Raw genomic sequence first — 22,444 nt, 5'->3', positions numbered from 1 at the left:
AAATTTTCAGCATTTTTCATGTTTTCTGTAAAATTAAAAGGCCTATTCAAATTGTAATGATATAATTTATTATCTGCTAACATGATACGCTACTACTGTACATAATATTATTAACACGTGTTAATATCTTGTATTTTTACCCTTCGCTTCGGTGACAGCTTGTATTCGGTATGAATTGATATGCTATATATCTTCATTATTTTTCCAAATATCTGTAATTCTCTTCAATTCAGATAATGTAGCTGGAGTTATAAACTAGTCCTTTAAGTAGACTCCAGACATTTTTTATGGCATTCACCAAATTTAACCTGATACGCTATCGATACTTGAGCCTAACGTAAACGCTCGCACGACCCTTAATTGCTCATCACCTACACAATTTCATTATTATCTCGGTAGTAACAAATCAATTGCTATGTATATATCATTATCCACGTATTTAGTAATAATTTCCATGACCTAAGACAATTTTCCTTATATGACGTAATGTTATAGCCATAAAATTGAAATTTTCGTACGTGGTCCTAATTCGATGGCCAGGAACTGCGCGTTACCAGTTATAAAGGAACACACTAATATCATTTGTAAAATTCACAAGAACTGTTTCAAAAGTTACATAGAACTCGATGCAGAAGGTTACATACATAAGAGTGTTAATCACAGTAAAGAGTTCGTAGCAAGTATAATTTCTTTTGAACTTCAGTAATATTGCGGTCAAATTTCAATGAAACTTGAACTAAACGGAATTTAATAAATATCAGCTAGCGATTGTACGCGCACTCAAAAAATGGAATCATCTTGACATCCTACAAAAGACTATGAGAGGAAGAGGGCGTTTTCACGACAATGAATTTTCACTTCGATCGTGCGAATATTTATGGCGACAATTTTATCGTCGAAATAATATTGACCTAATGACATTTTCAATAGACGCGACCCGAACTCAATATATGTTTTACTAAGTAATAAAATTCAACTAGTTACCACATTAAAGTAAGTTTTATGGTACTCCAAGACTATCAAACTTCAACATGAAACTTTTGACCTAATGGATTCCTACCATTTGACCTAATGCGGAGTCATTATATTTCGTCTATATTGAATACTATCAGATTGTTGTATTACATTATGCAGAAAATCAGATTATGCTCCAAAAAGTTGAACTCGAATTTTTTTTATGAAATTGAAAGAATCATGCAACAAAGGGTTAACAATAACGATGACACATAAATGAAACCTTCACTGCTGCATACAGGATGATGTCCTTGGCAACACACTGTTAGATCTTACAATCACATTCCTCCATAACACTACTCATTTGTTTACCAGCTTTATAAATTTCTTTGACTCAGTGTGAGGCTACTTTGTAACCGTAGCGCGTATGCAAAGAGGTATAGTGAATTGAAGGCCATTCGTAGATTAGTCGATTAGTCATCCAAGCTCGTTAACTTGACTAGCAATTATATTAGGTTGACGTATGATAAATAGTTAATTTCGAAACGCTGAAAGTCTGACACGACTTGATAGAAGTACCTCAAAATGACGGTTAAACTACATCAACATGAGCTCGAAGATTTTTAAAAGTGACTCATTAGTTTTTTATTAATGATTGTACTATAAACTAGCTGATAGAATTTTCTCGTACATTCTGTAGTAGAGTGAGTATACAATAATCTATAAAATAATTCCATTTATTGCAAGTATGTACTATTTATTAGTTGCAATACAATTTCCTAAACATGGTTCTACGAGGTGTGACACAAAAGTAACGAGACTAGTCCAATAAATCATTCTACCTGCAGAATCAGTTCTCCGTGACATTATCACCTTCAAAGTAGTCCCCTTCAGCATTCACACACTTATGCATTCGGCGCTGCTATTGCTGGTAACAATTCTGGAACGAGGTTTTTGGAAGTCCTTTCGGACGATTCTCCGTTTTTGCCTGAACCTCTTCAACTGAGGTGAAATGGGTTCCCTTTAAGCAAAATTTAACTTTAGGAAATAAAAAAAAGTCGCATGAAGCCAAATCAGGCGAATAAGGAGGATTCCCTATCACAATAATAATTTTGCTGGTCAGAAACTGCTTGACAAATAGTGCCGTGTGAGCGGGTGCTTTGTCCCGGAGCAACAGCCATCCATCGCTTCACAACTGTGGCCTTTTTTTCCTAATTTTTTCACGAAGTCTTTTTAGTATTTCAATGAAAAAGTGTTAGTTAACAGTCTGACCACTGGGAAACCACTCAATCATTACAATTCCATTAATGTCGAATTTTGATTTTGACATGCGTTCTTTTTTGGATTTTGGGGATCCTGAAGACTTCCATTGCATCGACTGGCGCTTACTTTGTGAGTCATAGGTAAAAATACATGTCTCATCACATGTTACAAAAGATTTCAACAAATTTTACAAGAAACTTGATGTTTATTCGCTGTTCGGTTTTTACGTTAGACATTTTTCCGGCAGAATGCAGTTGCACGTGTTCACTAAATAACGCAATATTTCCAAATGGTATGACCGATTCAATCGAAATTGGCAACATGGATAGAGGAGTTATGTGGGATGATGCCACAAAAACAATTGCTGCTAATTCCATTGTTTTTTCTAGTTACAGACCTAGTCTCGTTACTTTTGTGTCACACCTCGTATACATATTGTATATGTTGTTCTATGTATATTGGGTTTATGAGTTAATATCTATTTATTAATTATAATTTGTATATATTATACATCTATTATATTAACTTTGTATCAAATGTATTGCGTCGTATGTTATGCTCAATATTTGTTATTAATTTTTATTCTACAATTTTTAAATTATTTTTCTAGTGCAACATGCCACACAGTGGGTTAAGTTGAAATATTCTGATTTCATCAAATTCCCTAATTTCTTTTGTGTGTGGCCTTTTACATTTTCATTTACTATACAACGGAAAGTCCAGAATATATTTTAGCACATTTATTATTGAATAATTAATTCTAACAAACATTGTAAAAATTAAATTGCAGGACATCAATTTGCTTCATTCTCCCTTATTTATATCAGAGCAAATTTTTTAAAAACTAAAAAATGTAACGTAGGGTTGTGATGTATAAAAAAATATATATTACAATATTTTTTATTGAATTTAAATAAAAATTGTAAAAATTAAGAACATAACAATGTATGAACTTGCCTCGGTCTAGCTCACTATTTTTGTGGAATTGGTAATACGAATATTTATGCCTATTCTCAATTTTATTTCTTGGTTCTACACCAACGATCAATGCCCTAAATTTTAGCACGATAAAGTTGAATCCAGCTTGACCTATGTTCCTATTTCATACCACCATGTGTAAGTTTGAATTTGTGAAAGAGGTTGATGAATCAGTAGTACCTGACATTAAATCTCATAATACCACTGAGATAGTGGTAAAACTGAGCCGCAAACGGAAAAAGAAAAGAAAAAGGTAGACGATGAAAATGAAAGCTGATATTGTAGAATGTGTAAAGCGAATAGACAGGAAAATATGGTACAACGCAATGTAAAATGTAGATATGCAAGCTTTGCATAAATAGTTTTTGTTTTGTAGGTTCTTTAAATAGATAGGTGCATTTATGAATATTTATATGATTATACTGATAGTGATTAAATAAATACCATAGTGATTAAATAAATTTGGATGAAGAATATAGTAATATATAATTTAAGTAATTAAAATAAGTATTATACGATTTACAGGAGTTAATTTTAAATTGTATTTTATCCACATGAAAAAGAAGAAGTTCCCACGAGAAGAAATTAACTATTTTTTACTGTTTGCTTAAATTAAACCATTTATTATAATTAACAAACGCAGGTTAGTTTTTAATAGGTCTTGCAAGTTTCAAATTATTAATAATAAACATCTTTCTGGGAAACTATAGAAAGATAAGGAAAATGTTTTTACATAAATACTACTGAAGGAATGTCTGATTATATAGAAAATTGGTATACTTATTTAACAAAGTGATACCCTGTTTTAATTTTATAGTATAAAAGATTTGTTATATGAATATCAAATCGTGGTAATGGTAACTAAATCATACTAATAAAATTTGGTAACAAAATAATAATTAACAATAAAAAATTATTAAGAACATAATATGTTTGTAAAAAATTACATTTCGGGCAATAAACTGTATTATAGTTTAATAATTTTCTTCAAACTTCGTGTATCCGTATTTTGCACGGAAAATACTGAACAATTTTTTTCAAGACTATCTTCATCGCATAAAATATAAAACCAGACTTTTTATCGATTCAAATACATTCGAAAATGCACTTGTTTATGCATTATTCCAAACAATTTTACAATCACCCGTTTTCTTTTCGGCATTATAGTATCATTTAGAAAGCTTTTCAAGGTCCTACAAAATATTTAACTTATCCTCAAAATGAATCTTACATTACATTACCAAAAATGCGAAAGTTATATTATCTATCTAAGATTATATTAATATAGAAAAAAATAAAATTGATGATTGATAAAATATTTAAAGAAACATACTTGATTCTTAAAAGCTAGTCAGGGAAACAAAAACGCGTTTTTTTTTTAAATAAAATGTGAGTTATATGGAGTCGATAAGTTACATTTCTAAATATACTTGTGGAGATGAAAAATGTTAAACCATAATCGTAAACTACTATTTAGAAAACTAGTATGCATTTAGCAACTTTCTCCTATTAAGTGAATTTTTGTCTATAACGCAGAATTTAATGATGTAGAAAAGCATGCAAAATAGCAACGTAGAAGCTTAAATAGTACTTGATTTAAACTTTCACGACGAAAGTCATAAAAATGATCTGAAATAAGAAACGTTGAAATTTTTAATATTAATATTATTAAATTTGCGAGAAGAGTACATACAGATTTTGCGATAACGAAAATTTTTGTAATTTTCTCATCAATATATTTACTATTTCGACTTTACAAATATTCTTCTAAACTTGCGTGTATTTTTCTAGCAAATTTAGTGTAGATGTAAAAATTTTCACAATTATAATTTTCATAACCTGTTTATAGTTTATATTAATCGTACAAGCGTATAATATATACTTTAAAATTAAAAATAAAGCAGAAGAATAAATGAACAAACGACGATACATAATTAAATATAGTTCTTTAATTACATAAAAATTAATACAGACTTCAAGAAAAACATCTTACCAATTTTTAATTTAAAATTAGAAACGTGTGAATCTGTCATTTTGATTGATTGGTTAATTTCTAGCTATAAATTAAAATTTTTAAGTGTTGCAGTCTAAATTGCAGACAAAAGTTCACTGAATAAATACAGACAAAAGTTTCATCCACATGAAGATATGAAACATTTAACAGTTCTTAAAGTTTACAAGATTTCAATGTTTGCAAAATGTCCCTTCACAAATAATTGATTACTATCAATTTTGTTTCATTTTCCCCATTATGTTTTATAAAGCAAGTACAGTGTTGCCTTGAAACAAGCTTCGAGTTTCGAAATTAGCAAATTTCTATCCCCACTTCTTCGATTGAAATTGGCCACCGAGTGAGAAGTCCGTGAAACCAAAGAACCAATCATTTTTTTAACCGACTTCGAAAAAGGAGGAGGTTACTCAATTCGATCAGTATTTTTTTTTTTTTTTTTTTTTTTTTTTATTATTATTATTTTTATTTTCTATGTGTGCCCGCCTATTACGCCTAGCTGGATGCACCGATCGGAACGAAACCTTTTGCATCTGGTAGGTTCTGACTCCCCATTGGTACCATTATCAAAAAATTTTTCATTTTTCAGTTGCAAAGTGTTGTTATTGCAAAAAAACCGGCAACTTTTGAAATAAACTTTTCTCGACTTTAGTGCGCTTTTAATATCTTATCACGGACATGATTCTGAACAATTTTGTTCATATAAAAATTTCGCGGAAAGCTTTAGTTTTCGAGATATTAGCGAAAAATTGTTGAAAAGTTTTGAAATCAACTTTGGACGATTTTAATGTCCTTTTAATATGTTATCAGGGGCACGATTCTGAACAACTTTTTCCTTATCCACAATTAAGGGGAAGCTTTAGTTTTCGAGTTATTAGCGAAAAACTATTGTTACTAATATATTGAATTCTACGTATGCCTCCGTGTCTCTGGTGGTGTATGAGTCAACATGCAGTCGCCGATTTTCTACTGTTTCTACAAACACGTCTTGCCGGCCGATAAAAAGTGTGAAATAAAATAATTTTTAGAAAAAAAAATACGCCGACTTCGAAATGCACTAAAAAGTATAAAATAATTTCTATTTCCTAATGAAGTAATTTCTATTTCATTCAATCATACAATTACGTAACAGATATGAATGAAACCTATTTACTCGTTAGGTATTATATTAAATACATTTCAACCTTTTCGGAGGCGGCGCAAAATTAAATAACATATTCAAAATAATCTTTTAATTTTTCGCCGCCTCCGAAAAGGTTGAAATGTATTTAATATAATACCTAACGAGTAAATAGGTTTCATTCATATCTGTTACGTAATTGTATGATTGAATGAAATAGAAATTACTTCATTAGGAAATAGAAATTATTTTATACTTTTTAGTGCATTTCGAAGTCGGCGTATTTTTTTTTCTAAAAATTATTTTATACGGTTGACCGAACAATTTAGAAAAAGGAGGATAGAATGTATATTGTTTTCTCACTTTAACACAGCGATTCAAAAAACAAAAACAAGCCAAATAGCATTCCTTCTTCGAAATAAGCAACTGGCCGGTCCCGAGCATGTTGCTTATTTCGAGGCAATACTGTATTCTTACAAGGGACATTACCCAATCGCCAATCGCCGATTTTGATGCGCTTTGAGTATGATATAGAACGCAAAAAAATATTTGACACGTATTTTTTTTTATCGGCCATCGTCCATGCTGAAGGGGTGCAAATGGCCCCCAAAGTTAGGGTTGCAAAACATATTTTCTCGAATATCTCAGGAACTATTAGGCCTAGACAAAAAATTCACAGTGCAAATTTTTCTGTTTTAGAAGGGCAATAATATGGCCTAAGTGGATTTTTGAAAAATTTATTCGTTTAAAAAATATGTTAAAAATTAACATTATTTTGCAAATTTTTTCAATAAAACTTTGTACTATTTCGATCAAATTTTACACATGTAAACTATAGGTCAAAAGACAAAATACGGATAAATTGGAATTTTTAATTTCGCTTGTGGAAAAAATATTATTGTCGTTGAAGTTATACGTACATTTTATACCTTCCGTTCGGCGCACAATTGATTTCTATACGTAATATTCTGGAAATTGTATTATATTACATTTTTTACACTAACTTACTTAAAAAAAGAATTTGAAGGTCCAAAGATGCCTGTATAAAAATATGCCGTTTGAGTCAGATATCGCATTTGATCCGCATTATGGGCGCGTACTGGTGGCAGTATTCGACGCACGGAGGATCTTAACGCGTAAATTGTACTTGTGCGAAGTATAATATCTTCATAATGATGTAGAATACGTGCAATTAAAGGAATTACATCTGTTGATCAAGAATTGCTTTACGATTGTAAGATATATAGTAACACTGAAATTAAAAGTAAAAGTGACATAGTTTTAATTTGATTGAAACTAAAGTCAACGGGATTATCAAAATGTTCCAATCTGCTACTGATGCAACCATACTGTAACCATGCGTACTTAAACAGTTTTTTATACCTAGGTGCCGACAATTGATTATGAATTAAAGGACACATTTTGATAATTATGTCCCATGCCCGTACGTTAATTTGTAAATCTAACGCAGGCAAAAGATTTAATATTTAATGCGCGAAATTTTTCCATGTTCTATAACCACATACATCAGAAGGTTGTATTAATCCAGCAGCGATTTTTTAATACTTAAAACTGTCAAAGTTTTATTTGGCGATATGATATTTCTTATCAAAATTTAAAAAAATTAAAAAATTATTAAAAAAGTGGTATTTTCAAAGTTACCCAACCTAATAATATATATTTTACAATCGTGAAAAAATTCTTAATCAACAGATGTAATTCCTTTAATTGCACGTATTCTACATCATTATGAAGATATTACACTTCGCCCAAGTACAATTTACGCGTTAAGATCCTCCGTGCGTCGAATACTGCCACTAGTACGCGCCCATAATGCGGATCAAATGCGATATCTGACTCAAACGGCATATTTTTATACAGGCATCTTTGGACCTTCAAATTCTTTTTTTAAATAAGTTAGTGTAAAAAATGTAATATAATACAATTTCCAGAATATTACGTATAGAAATCAATTGTGCACCGAACGGAAGGTATAAAATGTACGTATAACTTCAACGACAATAATATTTTTTCCACAAGCGAAATTAAAAATTCCAATTTATCCGTATTTTGTCTTTTGACCTATAGTTTACATGTGTAAAATTTGATCGAAATAGTACAAAGTTTTATTGAAAAAATTTGCAAAATAATGTTAATTTTTAACATATTTTTTAAACGAATAAATTTTTCAAAAATCCACTTAGGCCATATTATTGGCCTTCTAAAATAGAAAAATTTGCACTGTGAATTTTTTGTCTAGGCCTAATAGTTCCTGAGATATTCGAGAAAACATGTTTTGCAACCCCACCTTTGGGGGCCATTTTCATCCCTTTAGCATGGACGATGGCCGATAAAAAAAAATACGTGTCAAATATTTTTTTGCGTTCTATATCATACTCAAAGCGCATCAAAATCGGCGATTGGCGATTGGGTAATGTCCCTTGTTAGTGCAGAAAATTTAGGTAAGTATACATTAACTGCCAATACAGTTTGACGTATAATTTATAGAAACGACTTAAGATCTAATCTTAAGAAACGATGCATTAACGTGGTAAATCAAGATAAGAGGTTAACATACACACAATAGTACCTTTCTATGTCAAAGCATTCTCAGAAACAATTACCTTTTATTACTGAATGTAAATTAGATGTCATTCCTCTGTTTTCTCAATTAAGTACATTTTAATCTGGGGTCCATTAGGGACCCCACTTATGCATTTACGGAATTTTTTGTTACCTATGCACTTAAGGGTTAAAGAATGGGCATATGCAGATATAGAAATGCAACAAGAGGTTATATTTAATGACTTGACTTATCTCTAAATCTTGTCTATTTTCGCGAATTAAGAGGAAATGGAACAGCCTTCTACTTAAAAACTTGCCAATATTTTTTTGATCCGTGTGAACCAGAAAATACTATTTTGCTTCTTGATTCATAGAAAAGATATAGTGAGAAGTTACGACGATCAATCCCTAGGTAAGAAACAGTGTAAGAAACAGGAAATATTAAAAATGCCAAAAAATACTATACCGTTTATTCAACCATTTGACGTTAACAGGTTTCGAAGTTGAAAAAATTTTGTTCGAAAAATTTCTAATCCTTTAATTTTATTGAATTTAGATAGAAATTTATTCACAAAAGACAATGTAATAGAAATTGATAAAGCTAAAGTTGAATGCTTGCTTCTGAAGGTTATGCTATATCAGGGGTGGCCAAGTTCCTTGATAGTCCAAGCCATTTTTCAAAGTTTGAAATGTTTCGCGAGCCGCAATTTTCGATGGCGCAGTTTTCGATGAGTCATATTATTCTTAACTTGGACGGAAATGAAATTTGTTTCAACGTTGCACTTAGTCTTTCATATCTGTCGTCAGTAATTTTGAAACACATATGGAACGATAATAATTTTTTAAAATATAATAGCACAAAAATGAAAAGGGAACTTGGGTACATTTATCGAGAGCCACAAATAATCCTTCAAAGAGCCGCATGTGGCTCGCGAGCCGCAGGTTGGCCACCCCTGTGCTATATAGTGTGCACAATAATGAAATTCAATGAAGAAATTCATTATTAAAAGTCAAATAAATAAACGTATACCTTCGGCTAAAAGTTTCATTGCCGATAGAAATCTATGTTCTGTATAGCGACGATTGGTACCGCGGCGGACTTATACCTGCCCGCTGGACCTTCCCTGGCTACCGATGGAAGAATAAACATCTGATATTATCCAATTGTTAAAGACGTGACAAATTATCATAGAAAAAGAGCTCATCCTCTTCGAAAACAAATCTCAATTCATTTCTCCGTAAAAGGTAAGAGAAAATTGTATATGTAATAATTATTTCTGAATTGCAATAAACAAAAAATTCCAAAAACACGTATCCCCTATTTTAATCCATATTTTTCGTATATAAATCTGCAAAAAAATCGAATTGCATTTAGGGTGAAAAATTGAAAAAAAAATCCAATTTTTTAATATGTTATTTAAATAAATAATTTCTTTCGAAATTTTCGTCATTAACTAAATTCCTGACCAGAAATTACACAATTTAAAAAAAAATTCACTTTCCTACCCCCTCTAGTTTCCGAGATATTAAAGAAAATGTGTTTTCCACCCCGAACTTTGAGGGCTATTTTCACCCCCTCAACATGCATGTCAGCAAATATAAAAAAATACGTGTCAAATGATTTTTGAAAAGCTACCACATATGTAAATTTCATTAAAATCCGCGTGTAACACCTTGGTGGTGTCCCTTGTAAGTGAATCGATTAGATATTTACTAATTATTATTAATCAATAATACTAAATACAAACTACTGGTTAATTTAAGCAAATTATTATACGGGTTCATACATTTTTTCGGCACATTTCGTCATTTTGAAGATACATACGTACTTAGTAACTTATCCCTATAAAATGTGTACTTATACTTAAAAACAACTACCTTACGTAAATAAAATACTTTCAGTTTCAATATTTGTAAGTTTCAAATAACAAATCGTTTTATGTCTTATTTTTAATAAAACAGTTAGTCATCTTTACATACGTAGTCGTTAATGGGTACATCATATTACATATTCCAAGAAGGATAGGTGGACGAATGCTTATGTTAATTGCACATTTAACGCACAAAGTGTACTTTGTCCAGTATGAACGCGGCTTTAGGAGTTGCAGAACTATTCGGAGCATCCGCAGAATGCAGCAAGCATTATTGTCACGACACGCTTCCTTGATTAGTTTCAGTCCATTGTGATGAACCCAGCATCGCACTATTAATTCGATGCTATTAAGATCAAGAATCGCGTTCATTACAGCCTGGGAGAACGTGCATCTTCGACCCTAGGACGATAACTTCCGCATTTTAACTGGCGAGGCTGAAAGTAGGGATGGGTTCGAACCAAATTTTTCAATTCTCGAAACTTGAGTACAAAGCTCTATTTTTCGAAACTCTCGAAACTTGAAGTGGTGTTTTGTTTTGAATATCTTACTTTAAGGAACGACGTTAATACAAATTTTTAATCTGATACTCATCACATGTGCCTGTTCTGCAGTTCGATTCTAAAGATTTTGTTGAAGTAGCGTTATTATCCAGGAACGTATTTTTATTTTGTTATTAACACATGCCAGCTTCACTTTTAGTTATATTATAATTATGATTATTGAAATCATTCTGAGTCCTATTTTTTTAAATAAAATAAACTAGAATTCGTAATTAGTTCGCAAATAACAGTAAAAATGTTAAGAAGTTTTGTGCAAGATACGTGTCAACTTTGCCGGATATTTATTAGAAACTAAATTAGAACTTACTTGGAAGCTGATAATAGAAATAAGCAATAATACCTAGACAAAACCTATAACACGTCCTTATTTATATTGAAGTGACCTATGTCAATATTATATAATTCTTAGTTTTTCACAATATTGTCAGTATTACTCAAATTTACCGAAGCTAAATTGTATCGTAATATATTTGGCTAAAAATAATTTCAACCTGAGGTGAAATTGCACTTTAAAAATAAACATCTTTACAATACCGTTAATCATCCACACTTCCATCGCCCAAATTAGGGAATTTGAATAATTTTCACTATAGATAGTTCACAGATAAAAATATCATATTAACTTTAATCTAATAATATCATTATCTTCATTTTATTTTCCAAAAATGAACTGGTCTTTCAAAATAAATGGCTCAAATTTTCTCAAGGCATACTGCAAACAATTCTTTATTCACTGATTATGAACATTTTTTCATTTGATTTTCAAGAATTTCAAATAAAGGAAAAATGCAGTTTCGAATTTTTTAAATTCAAAACTTTCTCGTGTTTCGAAGTTTCTATGTTTTGGAAAACCCATCCCTAGGTAAGAGCACGAAGAGGCAATTTTATTTCCAGCTGCTGATCAAAATAATAAGAACGCGTTGTTTTTATCTAGTTTATTGCTACGGGTACTGTTATTGCTTTATTTTTATTAGTCACGTAAGAATGCGATAAAGAATAATACTCTAAGGAGAGATTTTAATTTCTTAATATAATATTTATTGTTACTTTTTTGTGTAAAATATGCATATTTGTAAATTGGACGAAAGTATAAGTTCCTAATACTAAACCATTCATTTATTAATTTCATCAACTAATTAAAACGAAATTTTTTTATAACGAACCGTTGCTCTGTTATAACTGAATAACTGAAAAAAATTCCATTTACATGTTCATAACAGCGTATTAAATCGAATTTATATTAATTTTCTCTGAAATTCTGAGGATTTAATTAAGTTGTCGCATATAAAATGACTGAAGTTTTTAGAGCATGTGAAAGACAGGACTAGTAAAAAGTATTAATGAATTTTGTAATTACATTTACTATCTTATTTGCAGGAAAAAGATGAACTATTTTCACATTTTAGCACTTGAATAATGAAATATTTTCACATTTTAGTACTTGAATGATGAACTATCTTCATATTTGACTATCTGAATAATGAAATATCCTCACATTTTAATACTTGAATGATGTACTATCTTCACATTTTAGTATCTGAATAATGAACTACCCTCAGATTTAATACATTTTAAATCGACATCGACATATTCATATAATTAATGTACGTGAGTATCAATGCTATACTGTCAAATATTTAAAAAATATATAGTTTTAAGAATATATTGAAGTTATATCCGATACTGTTAAAGTGTTGTACAGTTAAGTGGGCGACAATCTTAATGCTGCTATTCACTGCAGTGCAAATACATGGCTTAAAGATTACAATATTTAAATTCTAAAATAGTTGACACGTTCTCCAGACATAAATATCACTGAAAATGTATGGGAAATATTGCAGCGGTCAATATATAAAGAGAATAAAAAATATTCATTAACTCAAAAACTAAAACCTCTTACCGATAGAATGTATGAAGAAATAGTTATTAGTATACTGATTATTATAAACAACTTCTGTTATAATTAAAATACTCTTTTCTTATAAGAGAACTTATAATTTTGTTCAATTTGGAAACAGCATTTTGTACAAAAAGAATAATGATTCGTTAAAGAAACGTTATTATTTACCATAATATTCCTCCAAACTTAACAATTCATTCCTTTGATATTTGTGTGTCACTGACGAAAGTATCGGCCTATGACGAAGTTTGTAAAACAGTTTGTATATAAAAATTGTAAAATATTTTTGTTTGAACTTTAGCTAAGAAATATTAATCACGATACGCATATTAATCTACAAAATATAATTTGGTTTGTCATCACAAGATTATAATATTAAATGAAATACGATGCAAAATGATAAAATTAGATTATATTATTAAAAGTATAAAAAAATCTATAACTCTGTCCAACAAATTTTAACTTTTTTTCAACGTTTCTAATTTCGTTCAGTGATTCTTATAGCTTTTTTCGCGCTGATTACGAATCTGCGACCCGTTTTTGTCCAGCACGTACAGTTTTTGAGAAATTTGAGTTTGAAAAAAAAAAACAGATTTTTAAAATTTGAACCAATTTTGTGAGGTAACTATAAAAGATACTATATTTTATAAAAGATACAATTTTTACGTATATTTTTCAATTTATCTTAAAAAGTAAGGGTCTAGTGGAAAATTGAACTATACCACGCGATAGAGCAGATTTTCACCTTTAAAATGTACCCATAGAAAGTTGCAACGTCGTTTTTTTTTACGATGTCAGAAAGCAAAATAGCAACGCGCAAGACGAAGCAAGGGCAGTGGTGCTCCGCGTCAGAGCGTAATCGCGTTAATATAGGCGCGATACGGAACGGCAACTCTGATGCCGAGCACCACTGCCCTTGCTTCGTCTTGCGCGTTGCTATTTTGCTTTCTGACATCGTAAAAAAAAACGACGTTGCAACTTTCTATGGGTGCATTTTAAAGGTGAAAATCTGCTCTATCGCGTGGTATAGTTCAATTTTCCACTAGACCCTTACTTTTTAAGATAAATTGAAAAATATACGTAAAAATTGATGCAAAATCCGTGTCTCTCGGCGTTCAATGGCCATTTAAACATATTTAAACATACAGAATGCATAAAACGCAGACATCGTTGTATTTGGGAAAGTCTATAGAATCTTTTGATGCAAGCAGAATCTTAGTATCTTTTATAGTTACCTCACAAAATTGGTTCAAATTTTAAAAATGTGTTTTTTTTTCAAACTCAAATTTCTCAAAAACTGTATGTGCTGGAGAAAAACGGGTTGCAGATACGTAATCACCGCGAGAAAGCTATAAGAATCACTGAACGAAATTAGAAACGCCAATGGCTGTTGGACAGTGTAATTTGCTAATTAGCTTAGATTTCGTACAAAATTTTACGAGCACGTAGGCCTAAACTGTTCTGAAAGCCCCAGTTTAAATTTTTTATCTGCGACCATTTTAACCGGGAGTGTAGTTTACTCGATCCAATGTTTCAATATTGGAACGGAAACGCTCGTGCAAGTGGTCAATGATCGACGACAACATATAAACTCTCGTCCAGGTAACAAAGAAATCATAGAAACAAGAGCTTTGACGAGGACGACAATTACTTTTATCGAAGTTCGCCGATGAAGCAGGGTTCAATCGTTAAGTCAATGGAACGTGGAAGCCACTCGACGAGCAGAAGTAACTGTTTCATAATTCATGGTTCGTTTGAGACAAAATCAAGATACCGAAGTAGCCGGAAATGGTCGTCGAAACGGAGTAATTAATAGCTAGCTGGTAAATTAGAATCGGGACGAAACTAACGAACTGATCGAAGTGGAAGAAAATATCTTGGCATAAACTCTGTTCATCGAGAGTTCCGCTCTTTACAGTTCGTTCGAGAACTTTTAAACAGAGCAAGAACTATGAAATTTCTTTTTCTCTTCATTAATTTTTATTGCATTCAATCTCGCTTACTTTCAAGAAAATAATTTGATATACAATTTTTAATGAGCTGAATATTACAGAGGTTATTGAAATAATTACAAATAAACAAATATAATTGATCTTGTGTGCTTTTTAACTGAATGTGCGGGATTGAAAAAGGAAAATGAAACTTTCATGTAATAAATTAATACATCTAACAGTGAGACTATCAAATTTGTTAAAATAACTCGTTCACAAGTTTATTTTAAATTGCAAGGTTTGTTGAAAGGCTTTCCTTGAAATCTGTGATTTTTAACGGAATAAAGTATCGATGTGTATTTTACTTCATGTTTTACCATCTGTTTATTTATCTTTCTCTTGCCTTTTCCTCGCTTCCACAAACGTTTTAAAACAATTTCATGGTTACATGTGCGATGGCTAAACATAGTTAAACTATTCGTATTAAACCAATCACTTGTTAAAGCACCCTTAGATATGTTTATAAATTCCTATAGCTAATTTCAATAAATTGTGCATAGCTTATAGGTTGCAAGACTTCCGTTTTGGCAATCGCGGTTGAGAACGAAAATAACATGTTACTATGGAGGCTATAAAACCTGTGAAAATTGTGCCGAGGGTGACATATTTACTTGTTTCGACTGTAGTATGTTAAATACATGCCATAACCGCAATTGAGTATAAATAAATAAATTAGTTACGCGTCCTTTTGTTATTTAAATGTACGAGTATTATTTCTTATAATAAAAATTCCTATCTACGTTAAAAATAGTACTTTTACATAATTCTCTATAAAACCGTCAATATTACTTTCGACTTGATGGGTTGACAATGCAGCAGTATGTAGTGTGCCATATATATTTCTATGTTAACTATTACTCATTGTACGTTTTGTGGATTTTGTTATCTATCTGCAATCGTCTATAAACACATATTTTACATATTAAAATTATTTTATAAATTTCATCTGCTGGGTCCTCATTTATGCGCCAATTTCCTACAAAATATGGATTCAACACGCTTCCATTGCGCTAAATAGTGAAATGTTTGTGAAAGGTACATTCAAAGGTCGAAAAACGTGCATCCCAACCTGAAAGTTTGAAAACGTGCTTGTGCAAAAACTGACTTTCAAGTGCGCGTATTCGCTTCGTACATACACCATGTTTTACGTATTAAAATTATTTTGTAAAGTCCGTCTGTCGAGTTCTTTCTTTAAGCACCTCTTTCCTGCAGATCAAACGTGAAAAATGTTACTTTTATCTTTACGCTCCCCTATATCAAAAGTTTTTATTTCTGGCATAATCGTCGACACTGTTTGCGTCGTGTTACTCGGGGAATCGATTCCTCGGTGCAACGAAACGAGAAATCGATAAGAGGAATGCTTCGCTGGTTGCATTTCGCCAAAATGTTACAGACTCAGGTGCATTAAGGATGAAAAGAGTTGGAAGAAAGGGAAATCGGGCAAAAGAAGAGGCTTAAGAGTGTTGCTGTGCATGAAGACTAATGCCTCTGCTTGCGCGTTTTCACGTATTACTCTCTCTCAATGGATTCACAAGTATAGCGAAATACAGCACATTCAAAAAGTATTGTTTTCACCGAAATATTGCGTAACAATTCGGTTTCTGTCTAAAATGTAGTTACTGTCAGTTGAAATCATATACCACCATTTTTTTTATTTCGATTGAAAAATCCACTGTATGAACATGACACTTATGTAACGAGTGTAATAATATTCCACCGACATTACTGATTATTTGCGTATAACAAAATTTCTTACTTGCATATTAAACAATTTTTACAATATTTAATTCTAAATAATTAAATATGACATTTGCGAAATTGTCAGTTGAAATCACCTGTGGAACTATACACTAAATCCGAATAATAAATAACAAATAACGATAAGTGAATAATTCGTACATATCACATATTTATCATTATTCTTTTTAATAATATGTCTGATTAAAAACTACTGTCTTGTTACATTTATTTCTCTTCCAATTCTTTCATTGCATATTTTTATTTTATACTTAACAGTTCTCTAGAATATACGAGGTGTGACACAAAAGTAACGAGACTAGGTCTGTAACTTGAAAAAACAATGGAATTGACAGCAATTGTTTTTGTGGCATCATCCCACATACCTCCTTTATCCATGTTGCAAATTTCGATTGAATCGGTCATACCATTTGGAAGTATTGCGTTATTTAGTGAACACGTGCAACTGCATTTTGCCGGAAAAATGTCTAACGTAAAAACCGAACAGCGAATAAACATCAAGTTTCTTGTAAAATTTGTTGAAATTTGTTGTAACATGTGATGAGACATGGAGTTTTACCTATGACCCACAAAGTAAGTGCCAGTCGATGCAGTGGAAATCTTCAGGATCCCCAAAACCCAAAAAAACAGGCATGTCAAAATCAAAATTCGACATTAATGGAATTGTAATGATTGAGTGGTTTCCCAGTGATCAGACTGTTAACCAACACTATTACATTGAAGTACTAAAAAGATTTAGTGAAAAAATTAGGAAAAAAAGGCCACAGTTGTGGAGCGATGGATGGCTGTTGCAGCAGGACGATGCACCCGCTCACACGGCACTGTCTGTCAAGCAGTTTCTGACCAGCAAAAATATTACTGTGATGGGGCATCCTCCTTATTCACCTGATTTGGATCCATGCGACTTTTTTTTATTTCCTAAAGTTAAATTTTGCTTAAAGGGAACCTATTTCACCTCAGTTGAAGAGGTTCAGGCAAAAACGGAGAATCTCCCGAAAGGACTTTCAAAAACCTCGTTCCAGAATTGTTACCAGCAATGGCAGCGTCGAATGCATAAGTGTGTGAATGCTGAAGGGGACTACTTTGAAGGTGATAATGTCACGGAGAACTGATTCTACAGGTACAATGATTTATTGGACCAGTCTCGTTACTTTTGTGTCACACCTCGTATATTTTACATTCCTTATGTGAAATATTGTATAATCTATCATAGTACATTTTGCATATTATTTATACTATTTTACATATAAAATTTGTATGACCACCTTTTTCATAAGTAACATAATCTATTCATAATATCACAATTTTTTAAATTTTTTTACAATATTTAGTAACTAGAATTTGAATATACTAGTACAGCCTGTAAAAAAACTACAATTTCTGCTCTCCTTAAAAAAAGGTTAGTTTACCAAAATCCTAAATTAGTTAAAACTGAAAATTCAGATAAATGAAAATTGTGCATATTGAAAATGTTTAAATTAATTAAGAGAAAATACACGAATACTTTCTATACTCGCAGTAGATCGAACGACCGATGCAAAATATCTTGTTTACTACCGCCTGTTACATAACCTATACGTAACGATGCCACGTAACTATCATGCACCTTTAAAATTGCATTTTTATTAGTAGTTTCGGTACACGATGATGCCTCGTGACGATCGAAGTTTATAAGCGTATTTATGCCAGTACAAGTGATGAACTTTGCCGTCGATTCCTTTCGGTAACTTCGAACAATGCACAGGGACCGTGTTTTGCAACAGCAGAAAACGGGCCATCGCGATGACACGATTTTATGAAGTTACGAAAGCTATGAGAACCAAACCACTATTGCTGCGATTCATTCTGGTTGCTCATACATTCCGTGCATAATAATTTATTTTCCATTAAAATTACAGAAATAAGTTATTCACAAGTTTCTTTTCTTGAATTACAAAACCTAGTCAAATACTTTTCTTGAAATTTACATTAGGAAATAAATTTGTTTTTATTTGTTGTAAAATAGAGAATTAATGTTTATATTAATACATGTGGGTTCATTTGTTTACTTATTTTTAATTTTGATTTGTGTGTGTATTATATAGTAATATTAGTGTTAAAAAATAAATTATTGAGAATTAGTTATTAGTTATTAAGGTACAGGATGAGATATCTGTTTTTTACAACATTGTTGAGTAATATTTGAGTGAGTTAGCTATTACGATACAAATATTTTAGCAGCGAATAACAATTATATTGTTTTTCAATTGCTGTGTGATCTTAATTCAAGAGTAACGTCTAACTAAACGACTAAAAGAATTTGAAACCAATGAAGGGAAATTTTTATGGAGGGCAATGGTGGTCTGGCAGGTCTGAGCATCATAAAAAGTGCACATTTGAAAATTCTCACATTTCATAATTTTTTATCTTTCAAATGTCTCTATTTTCAAGCTTCGAAAACCTCACATGTACAAATTTTCAAATATGCATACTTCAAAATTACAAATTTTTGTATTTCTAAATTTTAATTCGCCAGTTTCTCAATTCTTTAATTTCTATATCTTGAAAATTTCATATTTCCCCATTCTTAAACGCTAGACTTTAAAAATTTGAAAATGATTAAATTTCCACATCTTCAAACCACTAAATTTAAAAAGTTCCAGATGTCCTAATTTCTCACTTTTCAAATTGCTAAGAACTTGAATTCTAAAACTCTCAAATTTTACAATTTCAATCATTTTCATTTACCATTTATACATTTCCAAATTTCAAATTTTCTAGCATGTGAATTCTACAATTTTCAATTGTTATTTCTACATTTCCGAATTTACAAATCTCAAATTTTCTGAAACATAAATTCAATAATTTCAACATCCCAAAAACTCAAATTAGCCAACTTCCAAATTCTTAAATTCCAAAACTTCCACATTCTCAAATTTTTAACCTCCCAAATATCCAAATCACCAAATTCCTAAAATTCCATAATTTCTAAATTTTCAAACTTTCTAGTTTCCAAATCCCCGATTTTCTAGCTCACAAACTCAACAATTTCCAATTGCTTTATACATTTCCGAATTTAGAAATTCCAATTTTTCTGGCACATAAATTCCATAATTTAAAAATCCCCAAAACTGAAAATAGCCAACTTCCAAGTTCTTAAATTCCAAAACTTCCACATTCTCAAATTCTTAACCTCCCAAATTTACAAATCATCCATATCAACCATATCATACTAAACTGCAGGAAATATAACGAAGAACGAAGAAAATTTAACATCAAGGACGACCTCTCTGAAGCAATCACCTCTACATCATATCAAGACTCCCTAATTACTTTTTGCAAGAAGATTGGAATCCTAAACATGATATAAAACCTTATAGAACATGCAACCCTCCTCCCCTAAATTAATCAATTAAAGACAATAAGTACCTAAAACAGTCGATAGTCGCTAATGACCTTGATGTTGATGCGACTTCAAACTCTAAAGAAAAAAAAAAAAAAAATTTACAAATCATCAAATTCTTAAAATTCCAAAATTTCTGAATTCTCAAATTCCCCAGTTTCGAAATCACAATTTCATATTGCAACGCTTTCCGTAAAACTCAGTGGGTAGCAATATAACGAGAAACCACTGTACATTTCTTTACACGACGTTAGTTTCGATTAACAACAAGTTAATAAAGAGTGAAACGAATCCTGCTAATTGCATAATATAATCAAAATACGACCTCGCTGCTGTTTTAATTAACACATCAACATTGTTTTCTTCTGATGATTTATTTTAACAGGTTTATTTCGAAATAAGGATAATAATAATGAGACATTTTTAATTCCTCTTTCAGTAAATATAATTTTCAGTTATGGTATTCAAATCTTACTTCTTATCTTCATTCGTTAAAATTCTTCGGTCTGGAATGTGTTTACGCAAATAATTGCCTCAGCAAAGCTAAAAATACATCAGATACCGTACAGTCGTTTATTAGGCTGCGTCTACAACATATGAGCCGTTCATTTACAAATCACTCTACAAAATAAAAGTGCTCTTTATTTTTTAACTAAGAGTTTCACTCCTAATTAAATATCGCAACACTAGAACTATAAAATAACATGAAAAAGTGGAGTTAGTTACTTTGATTTTTGTATGAGTTATACTATAACGAAAGTGCGTTTATTATATTGTAGTAACTCCACTTTTTTATACAACTGATTAAGATTCAAATAAGAATTGAAAATTCAAGATGCTGATTTTTGACAAATAAACGTATAACTTCAATAAAATGTTTTTTTAAATAGTACTGGTTTTTTGTATATTTGAATGCATTATAAAATAACTGCATATAGATTGTATAATTGAATTTTTACAATTGAATAATGGAAATTTTTTGATGTAGGAATTTTTAATTTGAGAATATGGTGAAATTTGATTTAGAAATGATTTGATTTAAAATCTTTTAATTTGGTGAGAGAAATTTGAGAATTTTGAAATTTGAAAATTTAGAGATTTGCAAATATGGAAATTTGAAAATTTGGAGATTTCGAAATATGAAAATATGAGAATTTGAGAATTGTTCATTCGAAATTTTTGAAACTCGATGATTTGATAATTTTTAAATTTGAAAATTTGAAAATTTGCAGACGTGGAAATTTGAAAATTTTAGAATTTCAGTATTTGAAAATTTGAGAATTATAGAATTTAGGAGTTTGAGAATTCGACAATGCAGAAATATTATGATCATATACATATTCAATTGCCCCAAAACGAAAGCAAGTGATGCGGTACATACTCCTCCGCCTAAATTTGTCCTTATCCAAAGAAATTGTACGTTGTATATGAATGTACTCTCGATGGAATGCACTTTTAAAAGCAACAAAACCGTCGACGTTTCTCAGCAAGCGAAAATAGCTCTTTGACAATTCTTCGAACCGGCGAATGCTCCAAATAGGCACTTGAAGCTATTGACTTTTTCACTACTAATTATTGGAAATGTACGGCTACGAAATAATTGGAGTTTATTTGCGACCGTTTATTACACATACTTACTCAACTTCGCTCTAGAGTTCGATTAGAATCAATTAATCACTTCACACCGTGAAATTGTAAAACTTTGCCACTTAGCAATGCTTAGTAGGGTAAGATTTATTTCGGCAAAAAATTTTTCTTTTTATTTCTGATTGTGCTACCTATTAATGTGTTCACCCTTATAAGTAACTTGGTATTTTGCAAATATGTTTCTTTTAAAAAGGAATTGCTATGATTTATAGACATACGAGGTGTGACACAAAAGTAACGAGACTAGGTCTGTAACTTGAAAAAACAATGGAATTAGCAGCAATTGTTTTTGTGGCATCATCCCACATACCTCCTCTATCCATGTTGCCAATTTCGATTGAATCGGTCATACCATTTGGAAATATTGCGTTATTTAGTGAACACGTGCAACTGCATTCTGCCGGAAAAATGTCTAACGTAAAAACCGAACAGCGAATAAACATC

The 22,444-nt window shown here is 31.1% G+C and overlaps 1 protein-coding gene across 11 annotated transcripts in view; it reads right to left on the bottom strand.

The window, feature by feature from the left end:
• Positions 1–22,444, bottom strand: part of LOC100883379 (dystrobrevin beta) — a 54,109-nt gene that overhangs the window by 20,564 nt on the left and 11,101 nt on the right. For 7 of the 11 annotated variants that reach the window (XM_076531400.1, XM_076531406.1, XM_076531401.1 and 4 more), the window contains exon 1: positions 1,797–1,836. The exons of 3 other annotated variants lie outside the window; for them this stretch is intronic. In XM_076531400.1, coding sequence (XP_076387515.1) covers positions 1,797–1,821 — 25 coding nt within the window. In that variant the 5' untranslated portion in view covers positions 1,822–1,836. Of the gene's footprint in view, positions 1–1,237; positions 1,352–1,796; positions 1,837–22,444 lie in introns of those variants that run through there. One more of the 11 variants, XM_076531405.1, reaches the window with a different exon arrangement.

Source organism: Megachile rotundata, chromosome 4, assembly GCF_050947335.1.
Source record: "Megachile rotundata isolate GNS110a chromosome 4, iyMegRotu1, whole genome shotgun sequence".
NCBI classification, from domain to species: domain Eukaryota; kingdom Metazoa; phylum Arthropoda; class Insecta; order Hymenoptera; family Megachilidae; genus Megachile; species Megachile rotundata.
Note: the sequence above shows the minus strand (reverse complement) of the source record. Positions and strands in the feature narration are given on the sequence as shown.